Source organism: Manacus candei, unplaced genomic scaffold (genome assembly GCF_025592945.1).
Source record: "Manacus candei isolate 608988 ecotype Guabito, Panama unplaced genomic scaffold, ASM2559294v1 h1tg000055l, whole genome shotgun sequence".
Lineage (NCBI taxonomy): Eukaryota > Metazoa > Chordata > Aves > Passeriformes > Pipridae > Manacus > Manacus candei.
The window spans coordinates 1,173,550-1,193,897 of NW_026138103.1; the positions used below are offsets into that span (position 1 = coordinate 1,173,550).

The 20,348-nt window shown below is 49.9% G+C and overlaps 1 protein-coding gene across 1 annotated transcript; it reads right to left on the reverse strand.

The window, feature by feature from the left end:
* Positions 1–1,257: 1,257 nt before the first annotated feature.
* LOC127477580 (nucleolar protein 58-like) lies at positions 1,258–16,083 on the reverse strand. The gene is made up of 3 exons (XM_051802081.1): positions 16,023–16,083; positions 2,069–2,513; positions 1,258–1,553 (listed from the first exon to the last, which is right to left on the reverse strand). The coding sequence occupies exons 2-3, from the start codon at positions 2,440–2,442 to the stop codon at positions 1,352–1,354; spliced, it is 576 nt and encodes a 191-aa protein (XP_051658041.1). The 5' UTR covers positions 2,443–2,513; positions 16,023–16,083; the 3' UTR covers positions 1,258–1,351.
* Between the last annotated feature and the right edge of the window lie 4,265 nt (positions 16,084–20,348).

Sequence of the window (20,348 nt, forward strand, 5' to 3'; positions counted from 1 at the left end):
TCCACTGGGACTGGGATCCACCGGGGTTGGGATCCACCAGGATTTGGATTGGGATCCACCGGGACTGGGATCCACCGGGACTGGGATCCACCGGGACTGGGATCCACCGGGATCCACCGGGATCCACTGGGATCCACTGGGAATCACTGGGAATCACTGGGATCCACCGGGACTGGGATCCACTTGGATTGGAATTGGGATCCACCAGGACTGAGAATCGCCAGGATCTACCAGGATCTGCTGGGATTGGGATCTGCTGGGACTGGGATCCACCGGGATCAGGATCCACCTGGGTTAAGAGCCACTGGGATCCACTGGGATTGGGATTCACTGGGATTGGGATCCACTGGGACTGAGATCCTCCTGGACTGGGATCAACTGGGACTGGGATCCACTGGGATTGAGATCCACTGGGATTGGGACACACCAGAATCCACTGGGATTGGGATCCAGTGGGACAGGGACTGGGATCCACCTGGACTGGGATCCACTGGGATTGGGATTCACTGGGATTGGGACCCACTGGGGCTGGGATCCACAGGGACTGGGATCCACTGGGGTCAGGATCCTCCAGGATTGGGTTCCACCAGGACTGGGATATACTGGGAATGGGATCCACTGGAACCTGGACCCACTGGGATTGGGATCCACCAGGATTGGGATCCACCAGGATTGGGATCCATCGGGGTTGGGATCCACTGGGGTTGGGATCCTCATGGACTGGGATCCACTGGGATTGGGATCCACTGAGATCGGAATTCACTGGGATTGGGATCCACCAGGACTGGGATCAACTGGGATTGGGATTCACTGGGATTGGGATCCACTGGGGTTGGGATCCACAATAATCCACTGGGACTGGGATCCAGTGGGACAAGGACTGGGATCCACCAGGACTGGGATCCACCGGGACTGGGATCCACTGGGATTGGGATCCACCAGGATTTGGATTGGGATCCACCAGGATTGGGATCCATCGGGACTGGGATCCATTGGGGTCAGGATCCACTGGGATTGGGTTCCACCAGGACTGGGATATACTGGGAATGGGATCCACTGGAAACTGGATCCACTGGGATTGGGACCCACTGGGGCTGGGATCCACTGGGGCTGGGATCCACCGGGATTGGGATCCACTGGGACTGGGATTCACTGGGACTGGGATCCACCAGCACCGGGACCCGCCAGGATTGGGATTCCCAGGCCTGGAAACCCGGAAAAAACCAAATCCCTGCGGATCCCCGAGCCGGGAATCTCCTCCCCGTCCCTTTATTCCCTCCGGGCCATCCCCGCTCTTCCCAAAATCTCCCTCTGCTCTCCCTCACCCCCGGGGGGGGCCGGGATGGGGATTTTAGGGATGGGGATTTTCGGGATCGGAGCTGGATTCCGACAGCACGGCCACCAGCGGGGTCTGGACGCCCCAGAATTCCCGGCGCCGGATCCCCTTGGAATTCTCCTCCTTCTCCCCCTGCCTCTCTTCCCTTCTCCCTCCTCCTCCTCCTCTCCGGCTTTGCTGGCGGCGCCTCCGGGATTTTCCCAACTTCTGGATCCCCCTGGAAAACGAGCCGGTGGGAAAAGTCACCCTGGGCTGGAAAATCCCGGGAATTCCCCTTTCCTTCCCCCCCCTCACCTTTCCCGGGATTTTTCCTTCTCCTTCTCCTTCTCCTTCTCCTTCTCCTTCTCCTTCTCCTTCTCCTTCTCCTTCTCCTTCTCCTTCTCCTTCTCCTTCTCCTTCTCCTTCTCCTTCTCCTTCTCCTTCTCCTTCTCCTTCTCCTTCTCCTTCTCCTTCTCCTTTTCCTTCATCCCAAGGCTGGAAAAATCCCGGGAATTCCCCTTTTCCTTCCCTCCCTCACCTTTCCCAGGATTTTTCCTTCTCCTTTTCCTTCTCCTTTTCCTTCTCTTTTTCCTTTTCCTTCACCCCTGGGCTGGAAAATCCCGGGAATTCCCTTTTCCTTTCCCCCCTCACCTTTCCCAGGACTTTTCCTTCTCCTTTTCCTTCTCCTTTTCCTTTTCCATCATCCCAAAGCTGGAAAATCCTGGGAATTCCCCTTTTCCTTCCCCCCCTCACCTTTCCCGGGATTTTTCCTTCTCCTTTTCCTTCTCCTTTTCCTTCTCCTTCTTCTTCCTCTTCCCGGCTCTTCCCAACTTTTCCGCCTCCTCTTCCTCTTCTTCCTCCTTCCCCAACTTTTCCTCCTCCTCCTTTCCCAACTTTTCCTCCTCTTCCTTCTCCGGCTTTTCCTCCTCTTCCTCCTCCTCCTTTTCCCGCTTTTCCACCTTTTCCCCCTCCTCGTTTCCCGGTTTTTCCTCCTCTTCCTCCTTCCCTTCTCTCTCCAGCTTTTCCTTCTTTTCCTTCTTTTCCTTCTTTTCCTTCTTTTCCTTCTTTTCCTTCTTTTCCTTCTTTTCCTTCTTTTCCTCCTTTTCCTTCTCCTTCCTGGACTCCATTTCCTGATTTTCCAGCGGCTTCTCTTCCTCTTTTCCTTCAGATTTTTCGGGATCTGCTGCTGCCTCCAGATCTGGGAAGGAGATTCCTCCTCTTTTTCCCTCATTTCCTCCCCTTTTCCCTCATTTCCTCCCCTTTTCCCTCATTTCCTCCCCTTTTCCCTTATTTCCTTCCCATTTCCCTTCATTTCCCTCCCTTTTCCCTCATTTCCCTCCCTTTTCCCTCATTCCTCCCTTTTTCCCACATTTCCTCCCCTTTTCCCTCATTTCCTCCCCTTTTCCCTCATTTCCTTCCCCTTTTCCCTCATTTCCTCCCCTTTTTCCCTCCTTTCCTTCCCATTTACCCCTCATTTCCTTCCCCTTTTCCCCCAATTTCCTTCCATTTTTCCCTCATTTCCTGCCCATTTTTCCTTCATTCCTCCCTTTTTCCCACATTTCCTTCCCTTTTCCCTCATTTTCTCCCTTCTTTTCCCTCCTTTCCTTCCCTTTTTCCCCTCATTTCCCTCCCTTTTCCCTCATTTCCTCCCCTTTCCCCTCATTTCCTCCCATTTTTCCCTCCTTTCCTCCCCTTTTTCCCTCATTTCCTTACCCTTTCCCTCATTTCCTCCCCTTTTCCCTCCTTTCCTTCCCATTTTTCCCACATTTCTTCCCCCCTTTCCCTCCTTTCCTTCCCATTTTTCCCTCCTTTCCTCCCTTTTTCCCTCATTCCCCCCTTTCCCCCATTTTCCCCTCCCTTTCCCTCACCTCTCCCTCCTCTCCCTCCGTTCCCGGCGCGTTCGGATCCCGGGATTTGCCCCCGGAGGCTCCGGGGCAGCGGCGCCTTCGGGAGCGGCGCCGGAACCACTTCCCGCTCGGACCTGGGCCGGGAAAACACCGGGATGGGCCCAAATCCACCCTCATTTTCCCAAATCCACCCTCAGTTTGCCCAAATCCCCCCATTTTCCCAAAATTCCCCTTTTTTTCCCCCAAATCCCCCCCATTTTCCCCAAATCCACCCCATTTTCCCACAAATACACCTCATTTTCTCCCAAATCCACCCTCAGTTTTCCCAAATCCACTCAATTTTCCCCCAAATCCCCCCCATTTTCACCCAAAATTCCCCCTTTTTTCCCCCAAATCCACCCCATTTTCCCATAAATACACCTCATTTTCTTCAAAATCCACCCTCAGTTCTCCCAAATCCTCCCCATTTTCCCAAAATCCCCCCCATTTTCCCAAAATTCCCCTTTTTTTTCCCCCAAATCCCCTCCATTTTCCCATAAATGCACCTCATTTTCCCCAAATCCACCCCATTTTTCCCCAAATCCCCCCCATTTTCTCCCAAATCCACCTTGATTTTTCCAAAATCCTTCTCATTTTTCCAAAATTTCCTTTTTTTTCCCCCAAATCCACCCCATTTCCCCCAAATCCACCCCTGATTTTTCCCACAAATCCCCCCCATTTTCCCCAAACCCACCACGATTTTTCCCAACCCCACCCCCTCATTTTCCCAAATCCACCCTTCTTTTCCCCAAAATCCACTTCATTTTCCCAAATTCCCCCTTTTTCCCCCCCAAATCCACCCTCTTTTCCCAAAATTCCCCCATTTTCCCATAAATACACCCCATTTTCCCCAAATCCACCCTCTTTTCCCAAAATCCCCCTCATTTTCCCCAAATCCACCCCATTTTCCCCAAATCCCCCCATTTTCTCCCAAATCCACCTTGATTTTTCCAAAATCCTTCTCATTTTTCCAAAATTTCCTTTTTTCCCCCCCAAGTCCACCCTCTTTTCCCCAAATCCCCCCCATTTTCCCAAATTCCCCTTTATTTTCCCACAAATCCCCCTCCATTTTCCCAAATTCCCCTTTATTTTCCCCAAATCCCCCCCATTTTCCCCAAATCCCCCCCATTTTCCCAAATTCCCCTTTATTTCCCCCCAAATCCCCCCGTTCCCCCCGAATTCCCGGCGTTCCGGGCTCGCTCCGGGAACCCGCCGACGGCTCCGGCGCCGCTCGGGGCGGCCACGGGAACGTCCCGGGGACCAGCCGGGCCCCAGCCGGGCCACGAGCGCCGGGACCTGCCCGAGGGACAGCGGGAACGGGCCGGGATTCCCAGGGATCCGGGGGGGGGGGGATCTCCCAGGGATGGATTTGGGATCCGGGGGGGGGGTTGGGATCTCCCGGGCTTGGGTTTGGGATCCAAGGATGGATTTGGGATCTCCTGGACATGGATTTGGAGAATCCAGGCATGGATTTGGGATCCAAGGATGGATTTGGGATCTCCTGGACATGGATTTGGGATCCAAGGATGGATTTGGAGAATCCCAGGGATGGATTTGGGATCTCCCAGACATGGATTTGGGATCCAGGGATGTATTTGGGATCTCCTGGACATGGATTTGGGATCCAAGGATGGATTTGGAGAATCCCAGGGATGGATTTGGGATCCAGGGATGGATTTGGGATCTCCTGGACATGGATTTGGGATCTCCTGGACATGGATTTGGGATCTCCTGGACATGGATTTGGGATCTCCTGGACATGGATTTGGGATCTCCCAGAGATGGATTTGGGATCCAAGGCTGGATTTGGGATCTCCTGGGCTTGGATTTGGGATCCGGGGAGGGGTTTGGGATCCAGGGAGGGGTTTGGGATCTCCTGGACATGGATTTGGGATCCAGGGATGGATTTGGGATCCAAGGAGGGATTTGGGATCTCCTCGAGTTGGAGGAGAATTCAAGGATGGATTTGGGATCTCCAATCCCAGGCTGGATTTGGGATCTCCTGGACATGGATTTGGGATCCAGGGATGGATTTGGGATGTTCTGGACATGGATTTGGAGGATCCAAGGAATCCAAGGCTGGGTTTGGGATCTCCTGGACTTGGAGGAGAATCCAGGGATGGATTTGGGATCTCCTGGACATGGATTCGGAGAATCCAAGGCTGGATTTGGGATCTCCTGGACTTGGAGGGGAATCCAAGGAATCCAGGGATGGGTTTGGGATCTCCTGGACATGGATTTGGGATTCCAAGGATGGATTTGGGATCTCCCAGAGATGGATTTGGGATCCAAGGCTGGATTTGGGATCCAAGGATGGATTTGGGATCTCCTGGACATGGATTTGGAGGATCCAAGGAATCCAGAGATGGATTTGGGATCTCCAATCCAAGGCTGGATTTGGGATCTCCTGGACATGGAGGAGAATCCCAGGATGGATTTGGGATCTCCCGAACAGGGATTTGGAGAATCCAGGGATGGATTTGGGATCCAAGGATAGATTTGGGATCCAGGGATGGATTTGGGATCTCCCAGAGATGGATTTGAAGAATCCAAGGAATCCAGGGATGGATTTGGGATCTCCGGGACATGGATTTGGGATTCCAAGGATGGATTTGGGATCCAGGGATGGATTTGGGATCCAAGGATGGATTTGGGATCCAGGGATGGATTTGGGATCTCCTGGACTTGGATTTGGGATCCAAGGCTGGATTTGGGATCCAGGGATGGATTTGGGATCTCCTGGACATGGATTGGGAGGATCCAAGGAATCCAAGGATGTATTTGGGATCTCTTGGGCTTGGATTTGGAGAATCCAGGGATGGATTTGGGATCCAAGGCTGGATTTGGGATCTCCTGGACATGGAGGAGAATCCAAGGATGGATTTGGGATCTCCCGGAGATGGATTTGGGATCCAGGGAGGGGTTTGGGATCGAGGGATGGATTTGGGATCCAGGGATGGGTTTGGGATCTCCTGGGTTTGGATTTGGGATCCAAGGCTGGATTTGGGATCCAAGGCTGGATTTGGGATCTCCTGAACATGGATTGGGAGAATCCAAGGAATCCAAGGATGTATTTGGGATCTCCTGGACATGGATTTGGGATCCAAGGATGGATTTGGGATCTCCCAGAGATGGATTTGGAGAATCCAGGGATGGATTTGGGATCTCCCAGAGATGGATTTGGAGGATCCACGGATGGATTTGGAGAATCCAAGGCTGGTTTTGGGATCTCCTGGACTTGGAGGGGAATCCAAGGAATCCAGGGATGGATTTGGGATCTCCTGGACATGGATTTGGGATTCTAAGGATGGATTTGGGATCCAGGGATGGATTTGGGATCCAGGGATGGGTTTGGGATCCAGGGATGGATTTGGGATCTCCTGGAGTTGGAGGAGAATCCCCGGCTGGATTTGGGATCTCCCAGACATGGATTTGGGATTCCAAGGCTGCATTTGGGATCTCCTGGACATGGAGGGGAATCCAAGGAATCCAGGGATGGATTTGGGATCTCCTGGACATGGATTTGGGAAAGGATGGGTTTGGGATCTCCTGGACATGGATGTGGAGCATCCAAGGAATCCAAGGATGGATTTGGGATCCAAGGCTGGATTTGGGATCTCCTGGACATGGATTTGGAGAATCCAAGGAATCCAGGGATGGATTTGGGATCTCCCAGACATGGATTTGGGATTTCCTGGACATGGAGGAGAATCCAAGGCTGGATTTGGGATCTCCTGGACACAGATTTGGGATCCAAGGATGATTTTGGGATGTTCTGGACTTGGAGGAGAATCCAGGGATGGATTTGGGATCTCCCGGACATGGAGGAGAATCCAAGGAATCCAAGGCTGGATTTGGGATCTCCTGGACTTGGAGGAGAATCCAAGGCTGGATTTGGGATCCAAGGCTGGATTTGGGATCCAAGGCTGGATTTGGGATCCAAGGCTGGATTTGGGATCTCCTGGACATGGATTTGGAGAATCCAGGGATGGATTTGGGATCTCCCAGACATGGATTTGGGATCTCCTGGAGTTGGAGGAGAATCCAGGGATGGATTTGGGATCTCCTGGACATGGAGGAGAATCCCAGGTTGGATTTGGGATCCAGGGATGGATTTGGAATCTCCTGGACATGGATTGGGAGAATCCAAGGCTGGATTTGGGATCTCCTGGACATGGATTTGGGATCCAAGGAATCCAAGGCTGGATTTGGGATCTCCTGGACATGGATCTGGAGAATCCAGGGATGGATTTGGGATCTCCTGGACATGGATCTGGAGAATCCAGGGATGGATTTGGGATCTCCTGGACATGGATCTGGAGAATCCCAGGTTGGATTTGGGATCCAAGGCTGGATTTGGGATCTCCCGGACACGGATTTGGGATTCCCGGGCTGGATTTGGGATCCCAAACCCCCGGATCAGGAACCCCCCCCCGATCCCAACCCCGACAGAACCTTCCCCCCCCCCACCCCAAACCCTCCCCGTCCCGTTCCGTGCCCGTGTCCCACCCGGAGGGCCCCTCTCGGCAGCCGCTCCAGGAATTCGGGACGGACCCTCAGGGCCGCCCCCCGGCCCCGCTGGGCCGGCAGGACCCCGACCCCGGCACCCACCGCCCGGCACGGCGGGGCCGCCGCGCCCCACAGGACCCCCCGGAACGCCCGCGGCACCCGGAGAGGCTCCGCGGGGCGGCTGCCTGGGGGGACAACGGGGTTTGGGGTCGGTTTGGGGGGGTTTGGGGGCGGTTTGGGGGGGTTTGGGGGCGATTTGGGGGGGTTTGGGGTCGATTTGGGGGGGTTTGGGGGAGGTTTGGGGGGGTTTGGGGTCGATTTGGGGGGGGTTTGGGGTCGATTTGGGGTTTTTGGGGTCAATTTGGGGGGGTTTGGGGTCAATTTGCGGGGGTTTGGGGTCGATTGGGGGGGATTTGGGGTTGATTTGGGGGCATTTGGGGGCGGTTTGGGGGGGTTTGGGGTCGATTTGGGGCGGTTTGGGGTCAACTTGGAGGGTTTTGGGGTCAACTTGAGGGGTTTTGGGGTGAATTTGTGGTGGTTTGGGGCGATTTGGGGTGGTTTGGGGTCAACTTGGGGGCTTATGGGGCCTCTTTCTGGGTTTTGGGGTCAACTTGGAGGGTTTTGGGGTCATCTTGGGGTTTTGGGGTCAATTTGGGGTGGTTTGGGGTCGATTTGGGGGGGTTTGGGGGCGATTTGGGGGGGTTTGGGGTCGATTTGGGGGGGTTTGGGATTGATTTGGGGTCGTTTGGGATTGATTTGGGGGGGTTTGGGGTCGATTTGGGGGGGTTTGGGGTCGATTTGGGGGGCTTATGGGGCCTCTTTCTGGTTTTGGGGTCAACTTGGAGGGTTTTGGGGTCGATTTGTGGTGGCTTGGGGTCGATTTGGGGGCTTATGGGGCCTCTTTCTGGGTTTTGGGGTCAACTTGGAGGGTTTTGGGGTCATCTTGGGGTTTTGGGGTCAATTTGGGGTGGTTTGGGGTCAATTTGGGGGGGTTTGGGGTCGATTTGGGGAGGTTTCGGGGCGGTTTGGGGGGGTTTGGGGTCAACTTGGGGGCTTATGGGGCCTCTTTCTGGTTTTCGGGTCAACTTGGAGGGTTTTGGGGTCGATTTGTGGTGGTTTGGGGTCCCTTTGTGGTTTTGGGGCCTCTTTGTGGTTTTGGGGTCAACTTGCGGGGTTTTGGGGTCCTTATATTTTTTGGGGTCTATTTGTGGTGGTTTGGGGTCGATTTGTGGTGTTTTGGGGTCTCTTTTTGGTTTTGGGGCCCCTTTGTGGTTTTGGGGTCAACTTGAGGGGTTTTGGGGTCAATTTGTGGTGGTTTGGGGTTGATTTGGGGGGCTTATGGGGCCTCTTTCTGGGTTTTGGGGTCAACTTGGAGGGTTTTGGGGCCATCTTGGGGTTTTGGGGTCGATTTGGGGAGGTTTGGGGGCGATTTGGGGGCGTTTAGGGTCGATTTGGGGGGGTTTGGGGGCCGTTTGGGGGGGTTTGGGGACGGTTGGGGGCATTTGGGGTCGATTTGGGGGGGTTTGGGGGCCGTTTGGGGGGGTTTGGGGACGGTTGGGGGGGGCTTGGGGGCGATTTGAGGGGGTTTGGGGGCGATTTGGGGGGGTTTGGGGTCGATTTGGGGAGGTTTGGGGGCGATTTGGGGGGGTTTGGGGGCGATTTGGGGGGGTTTGGGGGCGATTTGGGGGGGGTTGGGGTTGATTTGGGAAGGTTTGGGGTCGGTTTGGGGGGGGTTGGGGTCGGTTTGAGGGGGTTTGGGGGCGATTTGGGGGGTTTGGGGTCGATTTGTGGTGGTTTGGGGTCGATTTGGGGGCTTATGGGGCCTCTTTCTGGGTTTTGGGGTCAACTTGGAGGGTTTTGGGGTCATCTTGGGGTTTTGGGGTCAATTTGTGGTGGTTTGGGGTCGATTTGGGGGGGGTTGGGGTCGATTTGGGGGGTCTTGGGGTCGATTTGGGGGGGTTTGGGGTCGATTTGGGGGGTTTGGGGTCAACTTGGGGGCTTATGGGGCCTCTTTCTGGGTTTTGGGGTCAACTTGGAGGGTTTTGGGGTCATCTTGGGGTTTTGGGGTCAATTTGTGGTTTTGGGGCCTCTTTGTGGGTCTTGGGGTCCTTATATTTTTTGGGGTCAATCTGTGGTGTTTTGGGGTCTCTTTTTGGTTTTGGGGCCTCTTTGTGGTTTTGGGGTCAACTTGAGGGGTTTTGGGGTCGATTTTGGTGTTTTGGGGTCGATCTGTGGTGGTTTGGGGTCCCTTTGTGGTTTTGGGGCCTCTTTGTGGGTTTTGGGGTCAACTTGAGGGGTTTTGGGGTCAATTTGTGCTGGTTTGGGGTCAACTTGTGGTGGTTTGGGGTCCCATTGTGGTTTTGGGGTTTCTTTGTGGGTTTTGGGGTCCTTATATTTTTGGGGGGTCAATTTGTGGTGGTTTGGGGTCAACTTGGGGGGGTTTTGGGGTCGATTTGTGGTGGTTTGGTTCGATCTGTGGTGTTTTGGGGTCTCTTTTTTGTTTTGGGGTCTCTTTGTGGTTTTGGGGTCAACTTGAGGGGTTTTGGGGTCGATTTTGGTGTTTTGGGGTCGATCTGTGATGTTTTGGGGTCCCTTTGTGGTTTCGGGACCTCTTTGTGGGTTTTGGGGCCCTCATATATTTTTGGGGTCAATCTGTGGTGTTTTGGGGTCTCTTTTTGGTTTTGGGGCCCCTTTGTGGTTTTGGGGTCAACTTGAGGGGTTTGGGGGCGGTTTGGGGGGGTTTGGGGTCGATTTGGGGGCTTATGGGGCCTCTTTCTGGGTTTTGGGGTCAACTTCAGGGGTTTGGGGTCATCTTGGGGTTTTAGGGTCAATTTGTGGTGGTTTGGGGTCAATTTGTGGTGTTTTGGGGTCGATTTGGGGGGTTTGGGGTCGATCTGTGGTGCTTTGGGGTCTCTTTTTGGTTTTGGGGCCTCTTTGTGGTTTTGGGGTCAACTTGGAGGGTTTTGGGGTCATCTTGGGGCTTTAGGGTGAATCTGTGGTAATTTGGGGTGAATTTGTGGTGGTTTGGGGTCCCTTTGTGGTTTTGGGACCTCTTTGTGGGTTTTGGGGTCCTTATATTTTTTGTGGTGAATTTGTGGTGGTTTGGGGTCAATCTGTGGGTTTTGGGCTCAATTTGTGGGTTTTGGGGTGAATTTGTGGGTTTTTGGGCTCAATTTGTGGGGTTTTGGGGTGAACTTGTGGGGTTTTGGACTCAATTTGTGGGTTTTTGGGGTGAATTTGTGGGTTTTTGGGCTCAATCTGTGGGTTTCTGGGGTGAATTTGTGGGTTTTTGGGGTGAATCTGTGGGGTTTTGGGGTCAATCTGTGGGTTTTTGTGCCCAATTTGTGGGGTTTTGGGGTCAATTTGTGGGGTTTTGGGGAGAATTTGTGGGTTTTTGGGGCCTCTTGGTGAGGTTTTGGACTCAATTTGTGGTTTTTGGGGTGAATTTGTGGGTTTTTGGGCTCAATCTGTGGGTTTTGGGGTGAATTTGTGGGTTTTGGGCTCAATCTGTGGGTTTTGGGGTGAATCTGTGGGGTTTTGGGGTCAATTTGTGGGTTTTGGGGTGAATTTGTGGGTTTTTGGGGTGAATTTGTGGGTTTTGAGGTCAATTTGTGGGTTTTGTGAATTTGTGGGTTTTTGGGGTCAATTTGTGGGGTTTTGGGGTGAATTTGTGGGGTTTTGGGGTCAATCTGTGGGTTTTGGGCTCAATTTGTGGGTTTTTGGGGTCAATTTGTGGGTTTTTGGGGTCAATTTGTGGCTTTTTGGGCTCAATCCGTGGGTTTTGGGGTGAATTTGTGGGGTTTTGGGGTGAATTTGTGGGGTTTTGGGGTGAATTTGTGGGGTTTTGGGCTCAATTTGTGGGGTTTTGGGCTCAATTTGTGGGTTTTTGTGCCCAATTTGTGGGTTTTGGGGTCAATTTGTGGGTTTTTGGGGTCAATCTGTGGGGTTTTGGGGTGAATCTGTGGGGTTTTGGGGTCAATTTGTGGGTTTTTGTGCCCAATTTGTGGGTTTTGGGGTCAATTTGTGGGGTTTTGGGGTGAATTTGTGGGTTTTTGGGGTCAATCTGTGGGGTTTTGGGGTGAATCTGTGGGTTTTGGGGTGAATTTGTGGGGTTTGGGCTCAATCTCTGGGTTTTGGTGTCAATCTGTGGGTTTTGGGGTCAATTTGTGGGTTTTTGGGCTCAATCTCTGGGTTTTTGGGTTCTCCTTGTCCTTTTTTCGGGATCTCTCCCCCATTTTCGGGATCTCTCCCCCATTTTGGGCTCTCCTTGTGCTTTTTGGGGCTCTGGGAGTTCCTACCTGGCCGGAATTCCGTGTCCCGCTCCAGTCCCAGCCCCCTGCGGAGGTTCCCGGCCTCGGAGAATTTGGGAATTCTGGTGGGAATCACGTCCGGCCCCCGCCGGGCCCAGCCCGGGATCACCTCCAGCGTGCCCAGGGCCGGGGTCCGAACCCCCTGGGAGCGGAAAAAATGGGATTTTGGGGGGTTGGAGGAGGATTTTGGGGGGGTTGAGGAGGATTTTGGGGTTTAAAAGAGAATTTTGGGGGGATTTGAAGATGATTTTTGGGATTTGAGAAGGATTTTGGGGGATTTTAAGGAGAATTTTGGGGGGGTTGAGGAGGATTTTGGGGTTTTGAGGAGGATTTTGGGGGGATTTGAGGAGGATTTTGGGGGGTTGGAGGAGGATTTTTGGGGTTTTACAGAGAATTTTTGGGTTTTAAGGAGAATTTTGGGGGGTTTTCAAGATGATTTTTGGGATTTGAGGAGGATTTGGGGGCATTTGAGGAGGATTTTGAGGGTTTTTGAGGAGGATTTTGGGGTTTTGAGGAGAATTTTGGGGGTTCGAAGATGATTTTTGGGATTTGAGGAGGATTTTGGGGGGTTGGAGAAGGATTTGGGGGGATTTGAGGAGGATTTTGGGGGGTTTGAGGAGGATTTTGGGGTTTTGAGGAGGATTTTGGGGGATTTGAGGAGGATTTTGGGGGGTTGGAGGAGGATTTTTGGGGTTTTAAGGAGAATTTTGGGGTTTTAAAGAGAATTTTGGGGGATTTTGAAGATGATTTTTGGGATTTGAAGATGATTTTTGGGATTGAGGAGGATTTTGGGGTTGGAGGAGAATTTTGAGGGTTTTTGAGGAGGATTTTTGGGATTTGAGGAGGATTTTGGGGGATTTGAGGAGGATTTTGGGGGGATTTGAGGAGGATTTTGGGATTTGAGGAGGATTTTGGGGGGGTTGGAGGAGAATTTTGGGGTTTTAAGGAGAATTTTGGGGTTTTAAAGAGAATTTTGGGGGGTTTTGAAGATGATTTTTGGGATTTGAGGAGGATTTTGGGGGGGTTGGAGGAGGATTTTGGGGTTTTAAGGATAATTTTTGGGGTTTTGAGGAGAATTTTGGGGGGCTGAGGAGAATTTTGGGGTTTTAAAGAGAATTTTGGGGGGTTTCGAAGATGATTTTTGGGATTTGAGGAGGATTTTGGGGGGTTTGAAGATGATTTTTGGGATTGAGGAGGATTTTGGGGTTGGAGGAGAATTTTGAGGGTTTTTGAGGAGGATTTTTGGGATTTGAGGAGGATTTTGGGGGGTTGGAGGAGGATTTTGGGGTTTTAAGGAGAATTTTTGGGGTTTTGAGGAGAATTTTGGGGGGTTTGAGGAAGATTTGGGGGTATTTGAGGAGGATTTTGGGGTTTTGAGGAGGATTTTGGGGGATTTGAGGAGGATTTTGGGGGATTTGAGGAGGATTTTTGGGATTTGAGGAGGATTTTTGGGGGATTTGAGGAGGATTTTGGGATTTGAGGAGGATTTTGGGGGGGTTGGAGGAGGATTTTGGGGTTTTAAGGATAATTTTGGGGTTTTGAGGAGGATTTTGGGGTTTTGAGGAGGATTTTGGGGGTTTAAGGAGAATTTGGGGGGGTTTTGAAGATGATTTTTGGGATTTGAGGAGGATTTTGGGGATTTGAGGAGGATTTTGGGGGTTGGAGGAGGATTTTGGGGTTTTGAGGAGAATTTTGGGGGGTTTGAGGAAGATTTGGGGGCATTTGAGGAGGATTTTGGGGTTTTGAGGAGGATTTTTGGGGGATTTGAGGAGGATTTTTGGGATTTGAGGAGGATTTTGGGGGGTTGGAGGAGGATTTTTGGGGTTTTAAGGAGAATTTTGGGGGGTTTTGAAGATGATTTTTGGGATTTGAGGAGGATTTGGGGAGATTTGAGGAGGATTTTTGGGATTTGAGGAGAATTTTGGGGGGTTTGAGGAGGACTTGGGGGGATTTGAGGAGAATTTTGGGGGGGTTGAGGAGGATTTTGGGGTTTTGAGGAGGATTTTGGGAGGATTTGAGGAGGATTTTGGGGGATTTGAGGAGGATTTTGGGGTTTTGAGGAGAATTTTGGGGTTTTACAGAGAATTTTGGGGGGTTTTGAAGATGATTTTTGGGATTTGAGGAGGATTTGGGGGGGGTTGGAGGAGGATTTTGGGGTTTTAAGGATAATTTTGGGGTTTTGAGGAGGATTTTGGGGGTTTAAGGAGAATTTGGGGGGGTTTTGAAGATGATTTTTGGGATTTGAGGAGGATTTTGGGGGTTGGAGGAGGATTTTGGGGTTTTGAGGAGAATTTTGGGGGGGTTGAGGAGGATTTGGGGGCATTTGAGGAGGATTTTGGGGTTTTGAGGAGGATTTTTGGGGGATTTGAGGAGGATTTTTGGGATTTGAGGAGGATTTTGGGGGGTTGGAGGAGGATTTTTGGGGTTTTAAGGAGAATTTTGGGGGGTTTTGAAGATGATTTTTGGGATTTGAGGAGGATTTGGGGAGATTTGAGGAGGATTTTTGGGATTTGAGGAGAATTTTGGGGGGTTTGAGGAAGACTTGGGGGGATTTGAGGAGAATTTTGGGGGGGTTGAGGAGGATTTTGGGGTTTTGAGGAGGATTTTGGGGGGTTTGAGGAGGATTTTGGGGGATTTGAGGAGGATTTTGGGGGATTTGAGGAGGATTTTGGGGGGGTTGGAGGAGGATTTTGGGGTTTTGAGGAGAATTTTGGGGGGTTTTGAAGATGATTTTTGGGATTTGAGGAGGATTTTTGGGATTTGAGGAGGATTTTGGGGGTTTTAAGGAGAATTTTGGGGGTTTGAGGAGAATTTTGGGGGGATTTGAGGAGGATTTTGGGGTTTTAAGGAGAATTTTTGGGTTTTGAGGAGAATTTTGGGGGGATTTGAGGAGGATTTTGGGGGTTTTAAGGAGAATTTTGGGGTTTTGAGGAGAATTTTGGGGGGATTTGAGGAGGATTTTGGGGTTTTAAGGAGGATTTTTGGGGTTTTAAGGAGAATTTTGGGGGGTTTTGAAGATGATTTTTGGGATTTGAGGAGGATTTTGGGGTTTTAAGGAGGATTTTTGGGGTTTTGAGGAGAATTTTGGGGGTTTGAGGAGAATTTTTGGGGTTTTGAGGAGAATTTTTGGGGTTTTGAGGAGGATTTTGGGGGGTTTGAGGAAGATTTGGGGGCATTTGAGGAGGATTTTGGGGGATTTAGGAGATTTTTGAAGGGTTTTGAGGAGGATTTTGGGGTTGGAGGAGAATTTTGGGGGTTTGAGGAGGATTTTGGGGGGTTGGAGGAGGATTTTGGGGATTTGAGGAGAATTTTGTGGATTCGAGGAGAGTTTTGGGGATTTTGAGGAGAATTTTGGGGGATTTGAGGAGAATTTTTGGGGATTTGAGGAGGATTTTGGGGGATTTGAGGAGGATTTTGGGGGATTTAGGAGGATTTTGAGGGTTTTGGTGGAGGATTTTGGGGGAGTTCAGGAGGATTTTGGGGGATTTTGGAGATTTTTGAGGGGTTTTGAGGAGGATTTTGGGGTTTTGAGGAGAATTTTGGGGATTTGAGGAGGATTTTGAGGGTTTTTGAGGAGAATTTTGGGGTTTTGAGGAGAATTTTGGGGTTTTGAGGAGGATTTTGGGGGATTTGAGGAGGATTTTAAGGGTTTTTGAGGAGGATTTTGGGGATTTTTAGGTGAATTTTGGGGGTTTTGAGGAGAATTTTGGGGGTTTGAGAGAATTTTTGGGTATTGGAGGAGAATTTTGGGGAGTTTGAGGAGGATTTTGAGGGTTTATAAGGAGGATTTTGGGGTTTTGAGGAGGATTTTGGGGTTTTCAGAAGGATTTTGTGGATTTTGAGGAGGATTTGGGGGTTTTGAGGAGGATTTTGAGGGTTTTGAGGAGAATTTTGGGACTTTGAGGAGAATTTTGGGATTCTGAGGAGGATTTTGAGGGTTTTTGAGGAGGATTTTTGGGTTTTGGGGAGGATTTTGGGGGATTTTCGGGGTCTCTCACCCACCTTGTTCCTCAGGAGCTGCTCCCGCACCAGATCGGCCACCACATCCCAGATTTCCCGGCGCTCTGGGAACGGCAATTTCGGGGGGTTAAACTGGGGCACAGGCCTGGGATTTGGGGGCTTTTTTGGGCTTTTTGGGGGGTCTTTTTGCGCTTTTTTGGGGGGTCTTTTGGGGCTTTTTTGGGGGGTTTTTTTGGGCTTTTTTGGAGGGTTTTTTTGGGCTTTTTGGAGGGTTTTTTTTAGGCATTTCTGGGGGTTTTTTGGGCTTTTTTGGGGGGTCTTTTTGGGTTTTTTGGGAGTTTTTTTGGGCTTTTTTGGGGGGTTTTTTTGGGCTTTTTTGGGGGTCTTTTTGGGCTTTTTTGGGGGGTTTTTTTGGGCTTTTTTGGGGGGTCTTTTTGGGCTTTTTTGGGGGGTTTTTTTGGGCTTTTTTGGGAGGTCTTTTTGGTTTTTTTGGGGGGTCTTTTTGGGTTTTTTTGGGGGGTCTTTTTGGGTTTTTTGGGGGTTTTTTTGGGCTTTTTTGGGGGGTCTTTTTGGTTTTTTGGGGGTTTTGGGGGGCTTTTTTGGAGGGGTTTTTTGGGCTTTTTTGGGGGTTTTTTTTGGCATTTTTGGGGGGTCTTTTTGGGCTTTTTTGGGAGTTTTTTTTGGGTTTTTTTGGGGGGTCTTTTTTACTTTTTTGGGGGGTTTTTCTGGAGGTTTTTTGGGGGGATTTGGAGGTTTTTTTTTGGGGGGGTTGGGGGTTTTGTGACTTTTTTGGGGGATTTTGGGATTCTTTTGAGGGGGATTGGGGGCTATTTTTGGGGTTTTTGGGGTGGTTTTGGGGGTTGGGACTTTTTGGTGGGATTTTGGGGGTTTTTCGGGGGCTTTTGGGAGGGTTTTTTTCAGGGGTTTTTGGATGTTTTGGGAGGGGTTTGGGGGGGGGTTGGGGGGTTTTTTTTGGGGGAGGATTTTGGGGGAGTTTTGGGGTTTTTTGGGGGGGATTTTTTCGGGTTTTTTTTCAGGATTTTTGGGGGGTTGGGGATGTTTTTTTGGGGGGGGTGTTGGGACTTTTTGGGGGGATTTGGGGGGTTTTTTGGAGGGTTTTTTTGGGGGGGTTGGGGAGGTTTATTTGGATTTTTTGAGAGGTTTGGGGGTTTCTTTGGTTTGGTTTTTTTTTCGTGTTTTTTTGGGGGGGAATTTTCGGTTTTTTGGGGGGATTTTTCGGGTTTTAAGGGTTTTTTTTGGGGGGGTTATTTGGATTTTTTGGGAGGTTTTGGGGGTTTCTTTGGGGGGATTTGGGGTTTTTTTTGTGGAGTTTGGGGGTTTCTTTTTTTTTTTCCTGAGGTTTTTTGGGGGTTTTGGGACTTTTTTGGGGGGTCGGGGGGTTTTTTGGGGGGCACTTGGTGGGTTTGGGGGGGTTTATTTGGATTTTTTGGGAGGTTTGGGGGTTTCTTTGGAGGATTTGGGGGTTTGGGGGGTTTTTTGGGAGGTTTTTGGGGGATTTTGGAGGGTTTAGGAATTTTTGGGGGGATTTTGGGGGGGTTTTGGGGGTTTTGGGGTTTTTTTGGGGAGGTCTTTTTGGATTTTGGAGGGTTTTTTTTGAGGGGTCTTTTGGGGATTTTTTGGGGGGTCTTTTGGGGTTTTTTGGGGGGGTTTTTTATGGGTCTTTTGGGGATTTTTGGGGGGTTTTTATGGGTCTTTTGGGATTTTTTGGGGGGGTCTTTTACGGGTTTTTTGGGGTTTTTTTTATGGGTCCTTTGGGGATTTTTGAGGGGTCTTTTCGGGGGTTTTTTGAGTTTTTTGGGGGGTCTTTTGTGATTTTTTTTTATGTTTTTTTGGGGTTTTTTGGGGGGAGTCTTTTCGGATTTGGGGGGTTTTTTTGGGGGGGTCTTTTGGGGGTTTATTTTGGTTTTCGTTTTATTTTTGGGGTGGGTTTTTTGGGGAGGTTTTTTTGGGGGGGTTGGGACTTTTTTGGGGGTTTTTTTATGGGTCTTTTGGGGATTTTTTTGGGGGTCTTTTGGGGTTTTGGGGGATTTTTTTATGGGTCTTTTGGGGATTTTTTGGGGGTCTTTTGGGGTTTTTTGGGGTCTTTTGGGGGATTTTTTGGGGGGTTCTTTTATTTTTGGGGGTTTTTTGGGGGGAGTTGTTTTGGGGTCTTTGGGGGGGATTTATTTGGGGTTCTTTTATTTTTGGGGGGGTCTTTTGGGGGTTTTTTTTGGGAGTTCTTTTATTTTTAGGGGGGGTTTTGGGGGGAGTTTTTTGGGGTCTTTTGGGGGGATTTTTTGGGGGGTTCTTTTATTTTTGGGGAGGGTTTTTGGGGTTTTTTTGGGAGGAGTTTTTTGGAGTCTTTGGGGGGTTTTTTTGGGGGTTCTTTTATTTTTGGGGGGGTCTTTTGGGTTTTTTTTGGGGAGTTTTTTGGGGTCTTTTGGGGGGATTTTTTGGGGGGTTCTTTTATTTTTGGGGGAGTTTTTTGGGGTCTTTTGGGGGGATTTTTTTGGGGGTTCTTTTATTTTTGGGGGGTTTTTTTGGGGGAGTTTTTTGGGGTCTTTTGGGGGGAGTTTTTTGTGGGTACTTTTATTTTTGGGGGGTCTTTTGGGTTTTTTTTGGGGGGAGTTTTTTGGGGTCTTTTGGGGGATTTTTTTGGGGGGGTTCTTTTATTTTTGGGGGGGTCTTTTGGGTTTTTTTTGGGGGAGTTTTTTGGAGTCTTTGGGGGAGTTTTTTGGGGTCTTTGGGGGGGATTTTTTTGGGGTTCTTTTATTTTTGGGGGGGGTTTGGGGGAGTTTTTTGGGGTCTTTTGGGGGTTTTTTTGGGGGGGTTCTTTTATTTTTGGGGGGGTCTTTTGGGTCTTTTTCGGGGAGAGTTTTTTGGCGTCCTTGGGGGGGATTTTTTTGGGGTTCTTTTATTTTTGGGGGGGGGTCTTTTGGGTTTTTTTGGGGTCTTTTGGGGGGATTTTTTTGGGGGTTCTTTTATTTTTGGGGGGGTCTTTTGGGGTTTTTTTGGGAGGAGTTTTTTGGAGTCTTTGGGGGGGATTTTCTTGGGGTTCTTTTATTTTTGGGGGGGTTTTTTTGGGCAGTTTTTTGGAGTCTTTTGGGGGGATTTTTTGGGGGGTTCTTTTATTTTTGGGGGGGTTTTTTGGGAGGAGTTTTTTGGAGTCTTTGGGGGGATTTTTTTGGGGTTCTTTTATTTTTGGGGGGGTCCTTTGGGGTTTTTTTGGGGATTTTTTTGGGGTCTTTTGGGGGGATTTTTTGGGGGGTTCTTTCATTTTTGGGGGGGTCTTTTGGGGGTTTTTTGGGGGAGTTTTTTGGGGTCTTTTGGGGGGATTTTTTTGGGAGTTCTTTTATTTTTTGGGGGGGGTCTTTTGGGGTTTTTTTGGGGAGTTTTTTGGGGTCTTTTGGGGGGATTTTTTTGGGGGTTCTTTTATTTTTGGGGTGGGTCTTTTAGGGTTTTTTAGGGGGGAGTTTTTTGGGGTCTTTTGGGGTTTTTTTTTGGGAGTTCTTTTATTTTTTGGGGGGTCTTTTGGGGGGAGATTTTTGGGGTCTTTTGGGGGGATTTTTTGGGGGTTCTTTTATTTTTTGGGGGGGTCTTTTGGGGTTTTTTGGGGGGAGTTTTTTGGGGTCTTTTGGGGGGATTTTTTTGGGGGTTCTTTTATTTTTGGGGGGGGTTTTGTGGGTTTTTTTGGGGGAGTTTTTTGGGGTCTTTTGGGGGGATTTTTTGGGGGGTTCTTTTATTTTTTGGGGTGGGTTTTTTGGGGGTTTTTTGGGGGAGTTTTTTGGGGTCTTTTGGGGGGATTTTTGGGGGGTTCTTTTATTTTTTGGGGTGGGTTTTTTGGGGGTTTTTTGGGGAGTTTTTTGGGGTCTTTTGGGGGGATTTTTTTGGGGGTTCATTTATTTTTTGGGGGGTCTTTTGGGGTTTTTTTGGGGTCTTTTGGGGGATTTTTTGGGGGGGTTCTTTTATTTTTGGGGGGGTTTTTTGGGGGGAGTTTTTTGGGGTCTTTGGGGGGATTTTTTTGGGGGTTCTTTTATTTTTTGGGGGGGTCTTTTGGGGGTTTTTTTGGGGTCTTTTGGGGGGATTTTTGGGGGGTTCTTTTATTTTTTCGGGGGTCTTTTGGGGTTTTTTGGGGATTTTTTTGGGGTCTTTTGGGGGATTTTTTTGGGGGTTCTTTTATTTTTTGGGGGGTCTTTTGGGGTTTTTTTGGGGGGAGTTTTTTGGAGTCTTTTGGGGGGATTTTTTTGGGAGTTCTTTTATTTTTTGGGGGGGGTCTTTTGGGGTTTTTTTGGGGTCTTTTGGGGGGATTTTTTGGGGGGTTCTTTTATTTTTGGGGGGGTCTTTTGGGGGTTTTTTTTGGGAGTTCTT